The sequence below is a fragment of the Gossypium hirsutum genome, chromosome D12 (genome assembly GCF_007990345.1).
Source record: "Gossypium hirsutum isolate 1008001.06 chromosome D12, Gossypium_hirsutum_v2.1, whole genome shotgun sequence".
NCBI classification, from domain to species: Eukaryota; Viridiplantae; Streptophyta; class Magnoliopsida; order Malvales; family Malvaceae; genus Gossypium; species Gossypium hirsutum.
Genome location: NC_053448.1, coordinates 61,124,795 through 61,143,113, shown reverse-complemented (window position 1 = coordinate 61,143,113; position 18,319 = coordinate 61,124,795). Strand labels below are relative to the sequence as shown.

At 32.8% G+C, this 18,319-nt stretch overlaps 3 protein-coding genes across 6 annotated transcripts; 1 reads left to right on the top strand and 2 right to left on the bottom strand.

Moving 5' to 3' along the window:
- On the top strand, positions 1-2,420 carry LOC121224379 (reticulon-like protein B2). Its single transcript, XM_041107626.1, has 5 exons — positions 1-308; positions 817-997; positions 1,086-1,227; positions 1,461-1,530; positions 1,948-2,420. The coding sequence occupies exons 1-5, from the start codon at positions 116-118 to the stop codon at positions 2,103-2,105; spliced, it is 744 nt and encodes a 247-aa protein (XP_040963560.1). The 5' UTR covers positions 1-115; the 3' UTR covers positions 2,106-2,420.
- A 983-nt stretch (positions 2,421-3,403) lies between these two features.
- LOC121224378 (F-box protein At5g52880) lies at positions 3,404-5,822 on the bottom strand. Of its 2 annotated transcripts, none has more exons than XM_041107625.1 (6): positions 5,529-5,822; positions 4,625-4,779; positions 4,412-4,499; positions 4,052-4,185; positions 3,784-3,929; positions 3,404-3,705 (listed from the first exon to the last, which is right to left on the bottom strand). In XM_041107625.1, the coding sequence occupies exons 1-6, from the start codon at positions 5,711-5,713 to the stop codon at positions 3,565-3,567; spliced, it is 849 nt and encodes a 282-aa protein (XP_040963559.1). In that variant the 5' UTR covers positions 5,714-5,822; the 3' UTR covers positions 3,404-3,564. The 2 variants fall into 2 exon arrangements, with proteins under 2 accessions (XP_040963559.1, XP_040963558.1); XM_041107624.1 differs by having other exon boundaries at positions 4,052-4,251; positions 5,529-5,821.
- A 2,584-nt stretch (positions 5,823-8,406) lies between these two features.
- LOC107944756 (meiotic spindle formation protein mei-1) lies at positions 8,407-15,295 on the bottom strand. 3 transcript variants are annotated; one of them, XM_041107623.1, is made up of 17 exons: positions 14,711-14,847; positions 13,948-14,005; positions 13,519-13,640; positions 13,334-13,422; positions 13,215-13,250; positions 12,913-13,006; positions 12,613-12,655; positions 12,377-12,474; positions 11,818-11,879; positions 11,122-11,618; positions 10,945-11,032; positions 10,699-10,839; positions 9,763-10,331; positions 9,455-9,590; positions 9,296-9,364; positions 9,070-9,201; positions 8,407-8,970 (listed from the first exon to the last, which is right to left on the bottom strand). In XM_041107623.1, the coding sequence occupies exons 4-17, from the start codon at positions 13,406-13,408 to the stop codon at positions 8,857-8,859; spliced, it is 2,154 nt and encodes a 717-aa protein (XP_040963557.1). In that variant the 5' UTR covers positions 13,409-13,422; positions 13,519-13,640; positions 13,948-14,005; positions 14,711-14,847; the 3' UTR covers positions 8,407-8,856. The 3 variants fall into 3 exon arrangements, with proteins under 3 accessions (XP_040963557.1, XP_040963555.1, XP_040963556.1); XM_041107621.1 differs by lacking the exon at positions 13,948-14,005 and having other exon boundaries at positions 14,711-15,295; XM_041107622.1 differs by lacking the exon at positions 14,711-14,847 and having other exon boundaries at positions 13,948-14,647.
- Between the last annotated feature and the right edge of the window lie 3,024 nt (positions 15,296-18,319).

Here is an 18,319-nt window from a genome sequence, read left to right as displayed (position 1 = left end):
TCCCGAACCTTAGCTTCGGATTACCATTCCCTCCCCCACCGAAAACTACAAATTTAAATTCTACTTGCTTTACGCCCTTCGTATCCTTTGAACCAAACGCAGATAGAAATCCTCAATGGCGGACCACAAAGAGTCGAAAATGGAGGAGCTGGCCCACAAGATCCACAGCAAGATCTCCTCGCCGTCATCCTCCTCCGATTCCGACGAAGATAAGCGCTCTCACGCTCGCGCTGTCGCTCTCAAGGCCAAAGTTTATCGTCTCTTCGGCAGAGAAAAGCCTCTTCACCAAGTCTTAGGCGCCGGAAAACGTACACGCTTTTGTCTTAATCTTAACTCATTTCTTTTGATTTACTGCTTTTATATAGATATAGATTCTGCACATGCATTTTATTAATTGTTTTACGGATCAGTTGTGACCTCACATTATGCGTAATGCTCTGTTTTACTAACTGATATCGTATCTGATTCCTAAATCGAAGAATTATTAATGTAATTTTACTTCAATCTGATCGATGCTAGTTTCTTGGAATCATGCATTTTTCTCACTAATTTGAAATTGCGTTGATGAACGAATGCATTTTCAAATCTGTAATTTGAATAATAATTACGAGTTGATGAAATATTGTTTAATTCCTCAATTGATATTTCAATGAAATTGCATTGACGAATGCATCTTTAAATCTGTAATTTGAATAATAGTATGAGTTGATGGAATCTTGTTTAAATTCCTCAATTGAGATTTCTTAACAAAAAAGCTAATGTTGAACGAACATGTACTGTAGCATTGACTATTATCATTGGATGTTGATTTTGCAGCTGCTGATATCCTTCTATGGAGGAACAAGAAACTTTCCGGAGGCGTGCTTGGTGGTGTAACATCTCTCTGGTTTCTCTTTGAAATGCTTGATTACCATTTAATCACTCTGATTTGTCACTTAATGATACTCGCATTATCGGTCCTTTTCCTATGGTCCAATGCGTCTAATTTCATCAACAAGTAAGACTTTTCAATCATTTTTCTATTGATGCTTATGATCGTGTAATTTTAACTCTTATTGTAACTCATCAACTTTGTTCATACGAAGTTCTCCACCAACCATTCCAGAAGTTGTAATCCCTGAAAAGTGTCTCCTTAAAGCTGCATCTTGCTTTACGTTTGAAATTAACCGAACTCTTGATATTGTACGGACCATTGCAACCGGCAAAGATTTGAAGACGTTTCTTGGTGTATGTTAATGCTAAATTTCTGCTATGCTTTCTTCTAGTTTACTCTTCTATTAAGCAAAAAAACAAGTTATAAATAACAGGATATGGTTCTTCAAATATTTAAAAGAATTCGAAAATTTAAGCATTGAATATATACCCATATTCGGCACTCACATTTAGGGAATAGTTTTTGAGCATTTGTGCTATGTTTTCAATTCACCAGGTAATTTTGCTTTACTGCTTTGCTTCTGTAGGCTATTGCTGGACTATGGTTTCTGTCAATTCTGGGTAGCTGTTTTCACTTCTTGACGATGGTCTACATAGGTAAGGAATTTGATTGTTTTCTAATACCTTTGCATTAATTCCATCGTTTTGTACCCAAGCTATAGGCAAAAATTTTTATATTGATTTCCGAACTTCAAAATGTTCTAATTGAGTTATCAAAGTATTAAATGTTAGTAGTTTGAATCTGACAAATATGTTTTAAATATGTTTTATGTCATGTTTGAACTAGACCTTAATGCCCAAGTCAACAACTAGCCTAATAGAAGTACTTAGATTGATAGGATATTGATTTTTTGAGAATTCAATTAGTTCGTTTTGAAGTTTAAGGATTATTTTTTAGAACCTTTGACCATACTGAGTACTTAGATTGATAGTTTAAGTACGTCATACTGAGTTAAATCCGATATTGTAATATTTTTTGAGATTGATGACACTCCCAAGTGGATTTTATGACAGTATTTATTCTTCTATACACTGTGCCGGTATTTTATGAGAAGTACGAGGACAAAGTGGATGCATTTTCTGAGAAAATGATAATAGAGCTTAAGAAGCAGTTTGCAGTGCTTGAGAAGAAGGTTCTGAGTAGTATCAATAAAGAGAAGAAGAAAGATTAGTGTTTGTTTTTTTTTTGGCTGAAATCAATTGTTTGATTGTATTTTTTACCTCTCATCATCTTTGAGTCCCCCTGTTTTAACATTGCACATATCCTCGTTGAATATGGTTTTTCAACAATGTCTTAGTTTTTAGATCATATGGTTTTTGTATGCATGTCTGTACATATACATACACGCACATATTGTTATAATTAATAAACTCTACAGAGTAGTTCATTTTATTTTACAGAGCATTCGACATCCTTCCGTTGTCAATATGCATGATACCATTGTAATAATGAATGTTGAAAGAAATAAAATTCTTTTGTTCTCTTTTGTTGATTGTATCTCTAGCAGAGTGTACTACTTAGATTGATATAACTATATGTAGTACACAATTTAGCGACATTAGAATCAATGTAAGTAGTACATTCTCTTAAGAATCAACACTTATAGTTTAAAAATTTCGCTCTTTTAAACATATATTCTTAATTCTATTCTCGATTAAAGTTGTTGAATAAATATAAATTCAATGAACATATTTTTACACTTTTTAAATATATAATCATATCAATTATTAAATCACTAATAAAAAAAAGTGAAAACATATAGATATCATTATTTAAGTTTAATTTCACAAGCAAGTAAGCTTTCGTTTATTTATTATTTTATTTTCCTAAATATCAATTAAGGATGGATGGTGATTTCAAATTAAAAGACTTCACCGACCCTTAATTCATATTGTCATATACTTGTCGTCCATTTAATCTCGCATAAACTTGGTTGTGTTAACCAAAACAAAACTTTAAAATCCTTTTTCCTCTTATTTGATCGCCAAAAATAATAATATGAAGCAAAGATTTAATCTGTTGATGGGTTTGATGGTCCATTAGACACACAAGGCAGACTCGATTCGTGCTTAACCTTGGACGGTTTTGGACTTGTCCGAACATTATTTAATTTTAATGTTATTTTTTCAAATATATTTTTTTATTATAAATATAAAAATAGACAGCATAATATCTTGCCCATCCCAGTGAGATTAAAACTCCTATCTGACACCCAACGATACGAGTTCAAATTTTATTATTCTTTTCCCTCCAATATCAAAATAATAATCTACAAGACAAGCTCCGCATAGGTCGTTGAACCAACCAAAAAATGAAAGTGAAATTGAACTAAACAAACTAAAATTAATCAGTTCAATTTGATTTGATGGAAATAACGATTACACAATTTATTTATTTTACAATAAGTATCGGTATGTTCTAATCTAAACAAATTAGTTCACCTTAAGACATTCAATTAAAAAACACTACTGATAGAAACACACAATCACATTCACTTTTCTTAAATATAATTTCATTGTATGTACATATGATCTTAAAACAAAATGATATTTACAACTAGTTTACCTTATTTTGTCCCCTAGAAGCAAAGCAGCAAGTATATGGAGGTCTCTATTCCCCAAAACTACCATCTAAACAAGAGGCTTTTTCTCGATTCTACGTATGTCTTTCGGATATGCCCATAATCTGGAAACGGGCTCTTCATCCGACTCGCTATCGCTATCTGAAGAGGATATCACTGATGTATAACCATCCATTAAGTAGTCGACGATCTGAAACACATGCGACGTTTAGAATACGTGAAATTGAGAACCGAAAAAGCAGCAATGGAGGTTACAACTTACAATTACCTGGTGGGGTGAAATAGGCTTAATCTGTGCATTTTCATGTTTCGGGTCACACTGTCTGTTTGAGCACTTCAAGTTCTTGAGCCAAACTATCGTGTCGCAATACCCGCAATATCCCCTACTGGACATTAATTTCTTTGAATAAGTGCCTGACATTTTAAACAAATGGCAAAGATGAGAAAGGATGATGCATTTGCAAGTGAAATATTCAAAGCCGGAGAGAGTTTCCCGGATATAAACATTATAAAATGGGAGCCCCAATATCGCACACCTCCATATGCTCTTTTAAAGGTCTCTTTCCAATCAATATCAGTTCGAGTAATCACATTCTCCTTCCAAAATGTATAATCCTTGTTTACCGATTTACCACTCCACTGTGTCTTAGTTCTAGAAGAATTGTTTGATCTGCCAAAGAATATCGTATATTGCAATTCCCATAGATGGTTATCATTTGCTGCTAAAGTCCATGACCTTCATAAAGCAGTCAAAGTCACTAAAATAAGCAAAAAAAAGAAAGAAAAGGTTTCGAGAGAATCGGGGATGGATACCAACAGATACCTAACGTCTTTTAATCTAGTAATTACGGGATAATCACTGCAAGTTTGAGCATCGAAAAGGGAGGAAACATTACCTGCAGACTAGGCCTGCAGAAATTAACGATTGCAAATCGAGTAAACAGAATATGTGAACAAGAACATCTTGAGGCAATTGAGATGGCCCTGGAATACGTAGGGAGGTAAGAAATGAGAAGTAATTAGACCAAAAACCGATATTCGATCAACTACATCATTAAATTTCTAAACTTTATAATGTGAAATTTCAATTTGGCTAAAGAGAGTTTTACCTTTCTCTTCCCTGTGTGCTTTACTGCGTCTTTTATGAGCAACCTTTGCTTGCTTAAACTCCGTAACGACCAAACTCTTCTTCTGTTTCGGAAAGGCAGCTTCTGCACTCTGAAGTAGGAAATGAGCTGCTGCAACGGCGCTACCGGTCTGCATTCTACATTTTAAAATAACATTCATAAATAAACGATGAATTGCATATGCATAGTGTAAGGTAATAATCAACCATAACATATAGTTCCGATTCGATAATGATCTTTTGAAGCAGTCTCATCTATCATCTAATTGTGCAACCCTTAACCAACAGAACCAAGTTCTTAACACAATGAATGCATGCATAGATGCAACAAACAATGCAGGACCTACTTTTCGATCTAATCAACTATGTCACGAAACAGTCATTTACAATCAATGTATCCCCCCCACTCCCCCTTTCTATTGCTAAGAAACAGATTAAATCCGAAGAATACAAGTTTTGCATTTGGGAATAGTGCAATCTAAAGCCATTCTCTCATTCATTTATTTATTTAAATAAATAGGAGAAAACTACGAGCGAATTGCGTTCTAGTTTTCGTTCTTCGTACCAGACCAATCCACATTCCATGTAACATCGGTGCCAAGTGATCATACCCACATTAATTAGGTTAAGCTTAACCATTTCGGAACCCTTTTTCTCCTCCCAATAACACCTTTCAAATACTCAATGATAAATAAGTGCTCAATTTAATTGAACAATCATGAAAAATTGCTTAATTAGCTAACACCTAAAACCAAATTCCCAGAAATAAATATACAATTTAAGTTTCCCAACTTAATCAAACTACACCCAAAACCCAAATTGAACCCAAGATGGTGCAAAAGAAACTGAAATTCACAAGCAGGAAAATAAAAAGGGGGGGGGCTTACTCGGGAAGGAGACGAATGGCGGTAAGGGTATGCTGAAAGACGAGGGATTGGAGAGGCTTGGGGAGATTAGCATATGCGCCTCTGAGAATAAAGCTCAACTCTTTACATGCAATTGGGTATTGATAGATTCTTGAGAGTGATTCTTCAAGGCATAGCTTTTGGTATCTCTCTGTTCGATTTGACATTTTCAATATTTTCAGGGATTTGCCACTGATTTAATTATTACAAAATTCGGTGAACCAGAAGACAAACCCTTTTTTTCCCTTAACCAAATACGAATTTTATTTTTGGGTTGTATACTTTTTGCGGGTTATAATTTAAATCTCTATTTTCTTTAGATATAATGACTTTTTCGACCCTCCAATTTTATAAAAAAGTCATTTTAATCCTCTACTTAATTTTTTTACTTCTTTTAGCCCTTAAACTTGCACTATTTATCAAATCACCTCAAAATAGATGAAAAAATTAATGTTAACTTTGTTGATCCTCATGTATTCCACGTTAACAATCAATTATTATTTAATAATTTTTGTTTTGTAAAATAATATTTATATTTTATTTGAATTTAAAAAAATAAAAAATAATTAATTATTGATGTGACATTCATATATATGTCACATCAACAAAGTTAATAAAAAATTAAATGAAGGTTAAAATAACTTCTTTGTAATAAAGTTGGAGGACCAAACAAATATTATGACTTTTCTTAATTTCAACAAGTATGATAAGTTTGGCCTGTTTTCTAAAATATTCAATTATAATCTATATTCAATTATAATCTATATAAAAGATTAGGTTGTAGTGATCTGTGACCGTTTATTTGAAGGACAGAAAGTTATAGATAAACTAAGACGATCAAAATATGAGTGCAAGGAGAAAACTAAAGAGAGGATTAGACGAGGGAAGAGTTTCACAATTTTTGATTGGGAGGAGGTGGCTTGGCCAATATAGTCGGTTTTGTATTGGTTCCTGTCGCTTTGGTCTGTGTGCATCATTTCAGTAATAAATCAGTGCAATCAATTTTGTTTTTCACATCGATTAAAATTTTCAGCCGTAGCAATCATATCGGTCTATTTCATCCAATTACGATCACATCGATTGGTGCATGAATAATATTAAAAAATATAAATGTTCTAACTTTTTATCATTGCTGTAATAAATGATAAAAACTTTTAGCGAAATATTGTACATTGACTTATGTATGGATGTTTTTTCAAAAAAAAATCAATAAATCTTAAACGATATACCAAAATGGATCGATATGATATACACCAATTCCAATGAAAAAACAATGTGTCCAACTGATGCAATATTAAGTATTGACTACCTTGATCTTAGCCCCTTTTCCTAGTTTCAAAAATTTTTAAATGAATTCTTTGATAGTTTTTTAATGGGTCATGTGTCGATATCATATTGATTGTAGACTATTAATGTCTATCATGTCTAGGGACTGATTATATATCTATATATATATATGACAATTAAATGGCAAATGTCATGTTCTTGTCAAGCATGAGGTCTTGATGGATTGGACTCGAGTGTAATATTTTAAATTTATTTTACTAATAAGTTAGTTTGCTTATTCTAGCTTAATTTAATAATTCAATTATTTTTTAAAAAATCTAATAGAAATGTTAGGCTCAACCTGGTAGCTAAGTTTTATAAAGTGGAGTAATAAAATTGTTAGTCTAAACTATTAATAAGTTTATGTTTTAGTCATTTAATTTTAAAAAGTTACAAAATAGTCCTTAAATTATTTGAAAGCTTTTATTTAAGTCACTAGGCTATTAAAATCACTACTATATGGCCTACTTCGTTTGCACCATTTGCATCAATCAAAAGCTCTTCTTCCCCTTCTCTTCTACAATTCAGTTTTTTTTCATGAAACAACTTTGGATATCATGAATCTGTGAACCAAAATCCAAACAACTTTCTTCTCCGATCTCCAACACGGACTGTCAGATTGACTTGGATCTAAGGTTTATTCTTCTACTCGTGGATGGGTACTGATCCACCATATTGATCATCGAATTGTCGCTTGGAGTTCATTAGTCGGACTTTTTTATTTAAAAAAATTAACAGCCCAGTGACTTAAATAAAAACTTTTGAATAGTTTAGTGACAATTTTATAACTTTTTGAAATTGAGTGATTAAAACGTAAACTTACTAATAGTTTAACCACATTGAAAGTGGTTTACCTTAAATTTTAATTTTATAAAATTAATACATAAAACTATACATATTTGTCCTTCTTTATACGGGAGGATATTACGTGATTAAATACATTCAATCTCATATCCTTTAAATTATAACAACAACATACAAATCGAACTAAAACTTCACCGATTAAATATATCAAACCTGAACGAATTCATCAATCTCAACATCAATTCAAAAGAAAAAGCCAAAGGAACAAAATGTTTCTTCTTTTTAAATAACTTCAAATCTCCAACTTAAAGTTTTAACCTTATACTTATTATAAAACCCTTAACTGAGTTAGTGTCACGGGTTAACTGAGTATTAACTCAATAGATGAAAATATTTTTACTTTACAAAGTAAATACATTTCATATCTTTTATATAGAAAAATAAAATAAACCCATGCCTCTTTAATATTTCATATTTATATTTACCATTTAACTAAAACTTCTTTTATTATTTATATCTAACCTTTTACAAAAATATTTATTTTTTCAGCAAAGCCACATATAATGCAATAATTATACGTCTAAACAAATGAATTTTCTTCCATCATACAATCAAAGCAACCAAAAAACGCAATCAACTATATATTTAACCCATAACAGATTTACATGTTAGGCATAGAAGATAACCAGAAATATTAAATTATTCAATCCAATTCTAAAACCATACCATATAGAGAATATAATCATAAACTTTATTAACTACATAATCTCAAACAATCCGATATTAAACCCCCTTCCCCCACCCCCCACCTAGGAATTTCCAAGTACCACACATTCACATAAAACACTACTAAACATACCCAAAAGATTGGTGGCAAATGGTTAATGGAAAAGACTGTACTTTTCCAAAAACCCTTTTTCTAAGCATCATGTACAAATCCCATATACATATATATTGTATGTACTCTAAAAATGCATTTCACGCACACTACAAAAGAACTCTGTGGTTGTATTGTTGAAATTTCAGATCCCGGCCGGAGCTTTCCATCTTGATGCTACCCCATCCAATGTAAATTCTATATTTTTGTTGAAGGGGGCTTTTGGCATCACCAAATTTTTACATCTCTTCATAGAGAACTCTGTTTGAATGATGTGAACATGAGATGCCTGGTTTTTGCAATCTAAAGGAAGTAAGTTAACTGTTCCTTCTTCCTTGAACCGCCTTCTCCGTATAAATCGTTCCATTGCTTTAGCTCCGCCATTACTGATCCTTCCGAAGCAAAGCTGGCAGCAACCTACATTGTAGCATTTACAATAAGATGGACATTATGTGGTAAAACTTTATAAGCCTAAAATACCATGCAAACAATCCTAGTTAGGACTAGAATTTTTACCTGATTCTTTGCTTGTCTCATATCTTCCATGTTTAAAGGCCTCAAAGCAGTTACTCCTTCTTCCTCATTCTCGTCTTTTGTATCTGAAGCACCTTCTGAGTTCTTGCTTGCCTCTTCACGCCTCTTCCTCTCCTATTTAAAGTTATTGAAAACAGAAATAAATAAGATAGATTGTACACACATGCTAGTAAAACAATGATATAGTGAGAAGAGATTTTGCAGTCACCTGATCTTTCAACCTCTCTTGCTTTATCAACTCCCTAACAGGTCGATAAGCCGCTGTTATGCACAAGTTCTGTTTCCAGTAGTGTTTTTTTTTTGGCCATCAGTTGATAACAGTAAGATATAAATTAATGGTAAATGCTGTGAGATAAAAAAAAACAACCTTGAGATCACTTCCACTGTATCCTTCTGTCATGGTTGCAAGCTCCTTGAAGTCGAGATCTTCAACTTTCTCTTTCGCCAGTAAAGTTCTCAAAATTATTTCCCTACTCTCAATGGATGGAAGGCCAACCATAATTCTGATTAAAATGGAAAGCACGAGTAAAGTTAAGATGCTCATTCACATCGAGCTGTAAGCAAGTTAGTTCATGGCTTGCATGCATGATAATTGTAATAGTACCAATCAAGTGTCACAAGATCCTTGATATGAAACATATAAGGTCAAGAATGTCTGACAAACAATAAATATACCTGCGCTCGAAACGCCTAATTATTGCTTCATCGAGGTCAAATGGCCTGTTGGTTGCAGCAAGGACAAGAATTCGCTCACCAGCTTTGGTCAATAGACCATCCCAATGTGTCATGAACTCATTCTTGATTTTCCGCATAGCCTCATGCTCCCCAACCCTAGTCCTTTGCCCCAGCATGCTATCAACCTCATCCACAAAAATAATAGTTGGTGCGACCTTTGCTGCTAGCGTAAATAAAGCTCTCACATTCTTTTCATCTTCTCCAAACCATTTTGATGTGATGGTGGACATCGAGACATTAATGAAGCTTGCTCCAGCTTCATTTGCAATGGCCTTCGCAAGCATTGTTTTTCCAGTACCGGGAGGTCCAAAGAGTAATATACCTCTACAAGGCTTGAGAAGTCCCCCGTTGAAGAGATCTGGCCTTCGTAGGGGGAGCATGACTAGCTCTTGAAGCGATTCTTTGATATCATCCATGGCACCGATATCGGCAAATGTCACACCAATCTCATTTGCAGGTATAACTTCAGGCCTTATTCTTTTCTCAAATTCATTATCAGGAGGAACTTCCTGCAAGAATGTTATATCTATAGTAAGAAAAAACCAAAAGCACATAAGGAAAAAGACCCCAGAGAAAGGTAATAGACATAAACTATTGGAGCTGCCGAAGACTTTATGCAAAAACACAAATGTATTTATAGTTTCTGTGCTCATAAACCATTCAAAACTCCTAACATTTACAGCATGAATCTGGCTAGAACTGGAAAACAATATTAAACTCGATATAATAACTATGATGATCAGCTTTCCCTTGTTTGTTAAGCAAGAATAAGCTCCTAACAATTATATACTTTACATGCATAAGTTGCTTAGCAACATCTATTTAAATCATATTCATCTCAATTTTCAGTTAATTATCCAAAGTACATCAACTTACAGGTGCTTTTGCTGCTGGTGGGTTCTCTCCATCCTTCTTCACACCAGAAAGAGACTTCTCAGTCTCACTTTTGCTTTCAGAGGCAGCTGCGTCGGATTTTGGTTCTGTTTTCGCACTTACAGCCTCTTCACCTTCTTTTTCCTAAAGGTTAACAAAGAGGGGTAAATAGTTAATCCATAAGTAAAAGTTTACTCCAATCCTTAATGCTTGATTTCTTCTAAAGGCAAACTAGCATTAAAGACAAACCTTGGAAGATTCAGCATTTGTCTCTAATTTTAATGTATCTTTCCCACAGCTTTTTCCTTCTTGGAATATATTCAGTCCATGGGACAAGCTGTTCCAGAGCAGAAACTAATGTTAAGCTATTTCTGTATTATAGAAAAAAGGGGTTGAAAAAAATGCTGAAAAATAATTAATTTCTACCTCTTGGATGATATAACAAGCTTGCCATTTCGATATTCTGGATCCTTATTGTTCATCAGGTGATAAGAGATTGCTGATACCACAATTTCTTCAATATAATTACCTAAGATCATGGTGTCTGCGTAACAAATAGAACCCAAATCATCGCACTCAAGGTCATTCGCCGCAAGTACCTCAGCAATGTGGTTTCTGTTATCTTGAGCTTGAAGCACCTTCATATCCTCTTCCAGTTTGGCTTTCCAGCTATCAAGATTATTTTCATCTTCGGGTGGTTTTATCTCGATATTGTATGGGAATAATGCCGAAAGCCTCTCATCCACCTCCCTGTAATCATCTTCTGGACCCAACATCCTAGAACCAAGTATCAGCACTGAATGTGGAAGTTTGTTCAACAACTTTTGAAACAGATTATATAATCGTTCTGATTGGAGGAGGAGCTTCTCAACATCCCTCAGGTATAAGATGATGGAGCCAGTTTCTGATACTGAAACCAGAACCTGCAAAAGGACAACAGCATAAGGCATGCAATTTAAGCTCAGATAAAGAACTTGCTGAAGCGTACCAGCATATGTATAGTATGGTGTTGACATGCAACTTATGTAAACATATAAAGGCATGCGTGCCTAAAAGAAGGAATAATCTAGAAATACAATTCCTGAGTGGTCTCCAAACTGATTACTCAGTATTGTGGCATACCTTGTAAAGTGACTGCAGAAAGAGTTTCTGATCGAAGCACCAACTGCTAGTGCGCTTGTGCACTGCTTCAACAAATAAAAAAGACAAAGAATATCAATATTTTTTACACATCCTATCATGTGCCAAGAAATTGAGTACTAATATAAATGCTTAGCAACAGCCAAAAGATTATGCATGAAGCCTAGAAGATTCACTTCACTTTAAAGGATTGAGTACTCTATCAGACACTAGAATATAATAAGGAGGAACTTATAGAGCAATCATCAGTTGAGTTCACCTTTGGCAAAATACAATTTCATTACACTCCAATAAATCCAAACTATCAGGTAACAATTCAACCAGGTAAGTAAGAGGAGTTCACTGAGCTAACTACGCAATATACAACAAGCTGCAATCAGAGAATATGTAAGTTATTTGAACAGAAGGTCTATGAAAGGATGATCAGAAGAATCAACTATTTTTTTTTTTCCTTTTTAACTCTTGACTGCAATAACTTGATGATATCATACAAATCTTTAAGCTTTCCATACGGAACTAAAGAAGATATACAAAGGGTAACCTGGATTTGTGACAGAAGCCGAAGAGATGCTACTCATATCAGATGCTGCAGAGAAATTTCTATGGAGTTTTGGATGATTGTTTGAAACTTCCACAGCCCTGCAAATATATGAAGGAGAATGTTATAGGGGACACCTCATCTCTGATCCAGCAGTAACAACCAGCCCACGAAGTATAATAACCACTTTATATTCTTGTTCCATGAAAATGGGAAAGTTGAAGGATAAAAGCAATCACCTGGACTTAATATCAATAGCGCTACCAGGTCGACGTAATGTACCTGTAAGAAAAATCTTGATTAAAACTATGGTGAAATAATGTTTTAGAAAATGAAAAACCAACACGATGTAAAAGATTAAGATGACAATTAAATACTAAAACCAAGCAGATTTTCTAACATAGTCTTGATGACAACTCAAAAATAAAACCATGACTGCCTAAGCAGGATTCAGCAGAGAATCAAAATGCAGAAAAATGAGAATCTAAGGAGGCAATATTCTTCAGTGAATAAATACAGTTTACATGTTGAAAGAATACCATTTGTTTCTTCTCTTGGCGATAGGAGCGAAAAGGAACCAAACAAGCCGTTCATTCGCTCTAGAGTCATCTCTGAGATGGACCTCTTCAAAGCCTGCAAAAGATGAAACTAAATTAGGGTGTGATGTGCATGGTAGTTATTGTATTGACTACAAATTAATAAGATTGAATTAACTCAAGAAATGCACTTGAAAGGGTTAAATTGTTGAACTTTCATCCGCAACACTCAATTTCATAGACAAACACAACCATGTCAAATGCTTGCATGGAGTTTATATAAAATAAAAAATAAAATAACTTACAAATTCTTTCTTGGTACAACCGTATTTGCTCTGCATCTGTGACAATGAAATTGTAGAAAGAATAAGTAGGACTTTATGACAGTAGAAACCTAATGACAACAAAAGTTGTGTCTATTCACCTTAAGAGAAAAATCAGTAATGTCCAAAAGCAGTAGCTTTGATTCAAAGTAATGTGCCAAAGCCTTGGCAAGCATTTGCTGGTAAAGCTCTTCACAAGAACAAAGGGTAGCACTTTAAGTTAAAAATGAACTCCAAAAGATGAATATCTTAATATAGAATTAGAGAAACAATTCCAGAAACATACCAGCAGGTCCTGAGAGCAAAATAGCTTTGCTGACAGGAGAAAGGTTCCGCGTGTGCCTAGAGACATCACTGTGTTTTAATTGCACATATGCAGTACTAGTCAATAACGCCCGAGTTCTTTCACTGTATTAAAACACCATCCAAAGGAGGAGTGAATTTGTGAAACTATTATAGAACTTTGCCTAAAAATTAATACATAATATATTGATGGGATTAAGAAAACCTGTTAACTCATACAATTATTTGAAAGGATTGGAATGAATTCCTTAAACTTCTAGTAGTACGTGTATGTGCATAGAGTAGTTATTTAGTGGATAAATAAACTTAATTGATGTGCAAATAGAATTAAAAGGCCTGAAAGCAGTCATCAAGGGGTGGAAATCCCTCAAGATAAAATAAAATAAAGGAATATTCAAAGCCAGAGCAAAACCTGCAGCTTTCATGGAGTTCAAGATCTAAGACTGCCCAAAAATAGTCTATATCCTAACCTGAAATCATTAAATAAATATTGATATGTTCAAACACTATGCAATTGGCATTATCATGTTGAAGAATCAATATAGATCTGTCTGCTTAACATTCACGACGTCACATAAAATAATATTCCACAGCCTGCACCAGCACAAAAATGGAAAAACAATAACAGATTCCATGGCCCATATATGATCCAAAATTGTACATCTCCAGAGAACAACTCAAAATGGGAATTTTGAAAAGAAATCAAATGAAGCATCTTGAATCTTGATTATCCCCAGCCAGGAAAAAAAAGGATAAATAGATTAATCAAAGTACAAGGAAAAAGGTTTAACCCCCCCCCCCCAAAAAAAAAATCAGCAGCCAAAAAGCAAAAGATCACGGGTGTTAATAGTTGTTAGTAGCATGTGCAAAGAATATCTCCATACCAGACCATGCACATGGTGCTTAATACATACTAAAACCAACACCTTTTTGTTCTCCTCTTTCTACACTGGGGGGACCAATGTCAAACACACAAGAACAAATGAAGGCAGTATGGCACAAATCCTTTTATCCTTTCATCTTCATTATAAACAAAGATAAGAAAAAACAAATTTTTATTTCACAATATCCTTTTAAGACCTACATGGATGTAAAAACAGAAAACTAATGCAAATCATGTAATGAAAAGATCATAAACCAAAAAAGAAAAGAACAAAGACCCATCATTGGCTTACCTAAGGTAATAAGGAAAATCATCAAAGGAAACCTTGCTAAGCTTTCCATCTATAACTTGTCTCATAAGTTCTTGCTCAATCTGCTCCCCTGTAATACCATCATCTGCAATGGTGTTGTTCCCAGCCCATTTGCTTACAGTTTGCCCTGAAGCCAATCCAAGGCCAACACCAATACCAACCCCAACACTCAAAGCTGACAACAATATCCCCTTTTGTTCCATTCCCCTATCTTACAAAACAAAACAAAAAAAAAAATCACCTTTCCTGCTCTTCCTCCTTTGTTCTCTATCTTGACAGATACAAATATGATTCTTTTAACAACAACATCCAAATATACATTTATATATATATAAACAAATAAAAAGAAAAACCCAGGAAAGAAGTTTCGAGAGAGAAGAAAATGGATGATGGGAGAGGGAGATTCAACGAAGAAAAAAAAATAATAAGGGTTATTGTTGTTATTGTTGTTGTTGGGTATTAAAGTAGTGAATGAGAGAAAAGAGAAAGAATTTAGGATATATATATTAGGCCGAAAAAAACGATGGTCTAAAAGGGGTTTTGACAGGTAAATGACTAAACCATTAGCTTTTGAGGGACGGCCTCCCTTCAACTATTTATAGCATGCTATAATAATGTACTAAAGGAGAAGGATGTTAACTTTCCCGGGAAAAAAACAAACGAGAAAATTTTTTTCACTTTTGCTTTTTTGCTTTGCTTTTCCTTTTTGACTTTACCGGTAACCGGCTTCTCTCCTTTTTTATGTTTTTTCTTTTTTCTTTTTAATGTCTTTTTGGTCTGATTTTTTTATATTTATATTTATTCTTGGGTAAATTGTATTGTAGGTCACGCAATTATGTTTAATTATCTCTTTTAGTCACTCAACTAATGAAATTTATTCTTTTGATCCATTTCTGTTAAGCGCCCTTAATCATTTGGCAGAAGGGACAGGTAACAATTCAAAAATTGATATAATAATAAACTTATATATATTATATCAATTTAGCTATAATTTTAAGTTTAACCCCTAAACTATACTTTAGCAAACAATTGTGATACCTCAAATATTTTTTTTTTATAAATTTTGTACCTCTATTATCTCTACTATTTCACTGCTCAAGAAATCATATTAAACCGATATCAAAAAATGACATGATATTGATGACCAATTGAATCACGACAAGTGAGATAATTGGAAAAAAAATATGGCATGGCTTTCACATTTAAAAAATATTAAAAATAAAAAAAATTCAAAACAAAGATACTTTTCGTAAAAGCCAAATTACAAATTAATTCAACTTCATTACTGCAATTAATCTACAGTTATTTTTTTCTTCATTTCATTAATGCCTCGTTAGTGTAATTAAATTCTCGTTAGCTTTTTTTTTTCTTTCTATTTAGTTGTTTTTACTAAGTCTAGATTCCGAAAAACATCGCCATAATGACCACCGCTAACACCATCGACTTCCACTCTTCGATTGTTGATGGACACCAAAAATTCACCATTCTATTATTTTGACCTCCTTTTTTCAACTCCAACCTTAGATTTGCCAAAATGCGCCTCAATTTTCTTAGATATACATCTAAAGTTTTAGACTTTCTTCCTCAACTATCTGCTTTTGGTTATCATTGGTCACTAGTGTCACATCACTTTTTTGTAATGGTTCGGTGTGATCTCTTGGATAGTTAAATAGTAAAGGTACCAATTTGATAAAAAATTCTTGAGGTGCCACAGTTTTTTTATGAGGTATGGTTTGGAGCCAATTTGGTATTTAACATTTAAAATTGTGACTAAATTAATATAATATGTAAAAGTTGAGGGCTAAATTTATTATTAAATTAATTTTTGGAATACCACCTCACCCTTCCGTTAAATACTTAATGGCACTTAACAGAAATGGACCCAAAAGAAAAAACTTGATTAGTTGAGTGATCATTTTGAAAATTTTAAAAGTTGGGTGGCCAAAAAAAAAATATCTAAGCATAGTTGGGTGACCATCAATGTAATTTATCCTTTATTTTTTACTGATAATAGTTTTTATAAGAAATAATATAATTTTTGACCCCTAAATTTAACAACTATGATTACTTTGAGACATCAAAATTTTAGAAATACAGATTTGAGTACGCAATTATTATTTACACGCAATATTCAATATAAATAGATCAGAATTATGACGTGGATAATCAATATTTAGAAAAATATATAATGAAGGTAAACGAATCAAAGTTGTAAATTATAATACAAGCTTGTATTGGCAAAGGTTATGAATATTATGTGTGGAATAATTAGTTTTAATTATATGTAGTTGGTTGATTTACTTACTTAATTAATTTATTTAAATTTAATTAAAAAGAAAGACGGTTTTTTAAAAAAAAATTGGTATAATAATAAATTTAGTCATCTATATTTTTTTATCAATTTGATCATTTTTGTAATTAAATTTAACTCTCAACCTATTAAAAATAATTACTAATCTTTAAAAAGAATCGAATTATTATTATTTTTAATGAAATTACTGATTAAAACATTAAAAAGAAAAAGAAAAAAGGAAGGCTTTTCCTGACAAGCGATCGCTCAAAAGTAGGAAAATATATAACAATTGGCTTTTAGTGATGAAATATCAATCTTTCATTTCATTGGATTCTTTTTCCAAATGATAAAGAAGTTTTTATGTAGTAACAATTGGAAATTTCTTTCTTTTTAGAAATTTCAAACAGAGAATCCCAACCAGACGTTACATTTATATATTCTTATCATCTTTCATTCCTTTTGTCAATTTGATATTAATTACAAATAATTTGTCGATTGAGTATTAATTCGATTAGTATGACTATTGTTCTAATGCAGGAGGACTTGAGTTCGAGCGCATCATCCTCCTATTTATAGGTTGGGAAGGAGTTATATGTAGTTTACTTTTATTTGTGATATTGAGAGAGTTTTAAAAGAATGAGAAAATATGAAAATTATTATCCTAGATTTTTGGATGTTTTTATTTTTGGTATATTTCCGATCAAATTTAGTTGATAGATTTGTTTTTGTTTTTATCTTTTTAGAATTAGGTCTAAATTGACACAATATATAAATGTTGAGTGTTAAAATTGATATTATACAAATTTTAAGAGCTATCACGTCATCTTCATGTCCGATGTTTAAAAGTTGGTGATTAAAAAAAATTAATTAATTAAATGATCATTTTATAATTTTTTATAGTAAGATGATCTAAAAAATTTTACCAACTATAATTAATTTTTTTTAACATACAAATCAACCTTCAAAATAGTTGCGAATGAAATAAGAATTAATCCGAATTTAGAAAATAGAAAAGAGATCCACAAGTTGGGAAAAGAGAAGGTTGTTGAAGAAGGGAGGAGGTGAGAGCTCTTATCATTTATCAATCAAGTTATCAAAAGGGGTATCATTATGTACAATATTTTTGGGGTTTCTTGAAGAAGAAGAAGGAGGAGGAATCTACCAATAGGCATTGTCTTGTAGAAGACTTTCCACCTCAGACTCACATGGAATGGTTTAAATTCAACATTACTTTGCAGCATTTGGATTTGTGGGATACACGCCATGCCACACTATATACTCTTTTGCTTTTCACTACT

Bases quoted from the DNA above. Each gene is read 5' to 3' on its own strand.
- LOC107944756 (XM_041107621.1), bottom strand. From the start codon at position 14,931: ATGGAACAAAAGGGGATATTGTTGTCAGCTTTGAGTGTTGGGGTTGGT. The intron at 12,656-12,912 runs GTATTCTTTCAA...TTTTTCTTACAG, and splicing joins GCCAAGAGAAGAAACAAATG to GTACATTACGTCGACCTGGT. The intron at 12,475-12,612 runs GTGATTGCTTTT...ATATATTTGCAG, and splicing joins GCTATTGATATTAAGTCCAG to GGCTGTGGAAGTTTCAAACA.
- LOC121224379 (XM_041107626.1), top strand. From the start codon at position 116: ATGGCGGACCACAAAGAGTCGAAAATGGAGGAGCTGGCCCACAAGATC. The intron at 998-1,085 runs GTAAGACTTTTC...GTTCATACGAAG, and splicing joins GCGTCTAATTTCATCAACAA to TTCTCCACCAACCATTCCAG. The intron at 1,228-1,460 runs GTATGTTAATGC...TTGCTTCTGTAG, and splicing joins ATTTGAAGACGTTTCTTGGT to GCTATTGCTGGACTATGGTT.
- LOC121224378 (XM_041107624.1), bottom strand. From the start codon at position 5,713: ATGTCAAATCGAACAGAGAGATACCAAAAGCTATGCCTTGAAGAATCA. The intron at 4,252-4,411 runs GTAATGTTTCCT...TGCTTTATGAAG, and splicing joins TCTGCAGGCCTAGTCTGCAG to GTCATGGACTTTAGCAGCAA. The intron at 3,930-4,051 runs GTGTGCGATATT...TTAAAATGTCAG, and splicing joins CTTTAAAAGAGCATATGGAG to GCACTTATTCAAAGAAATTA.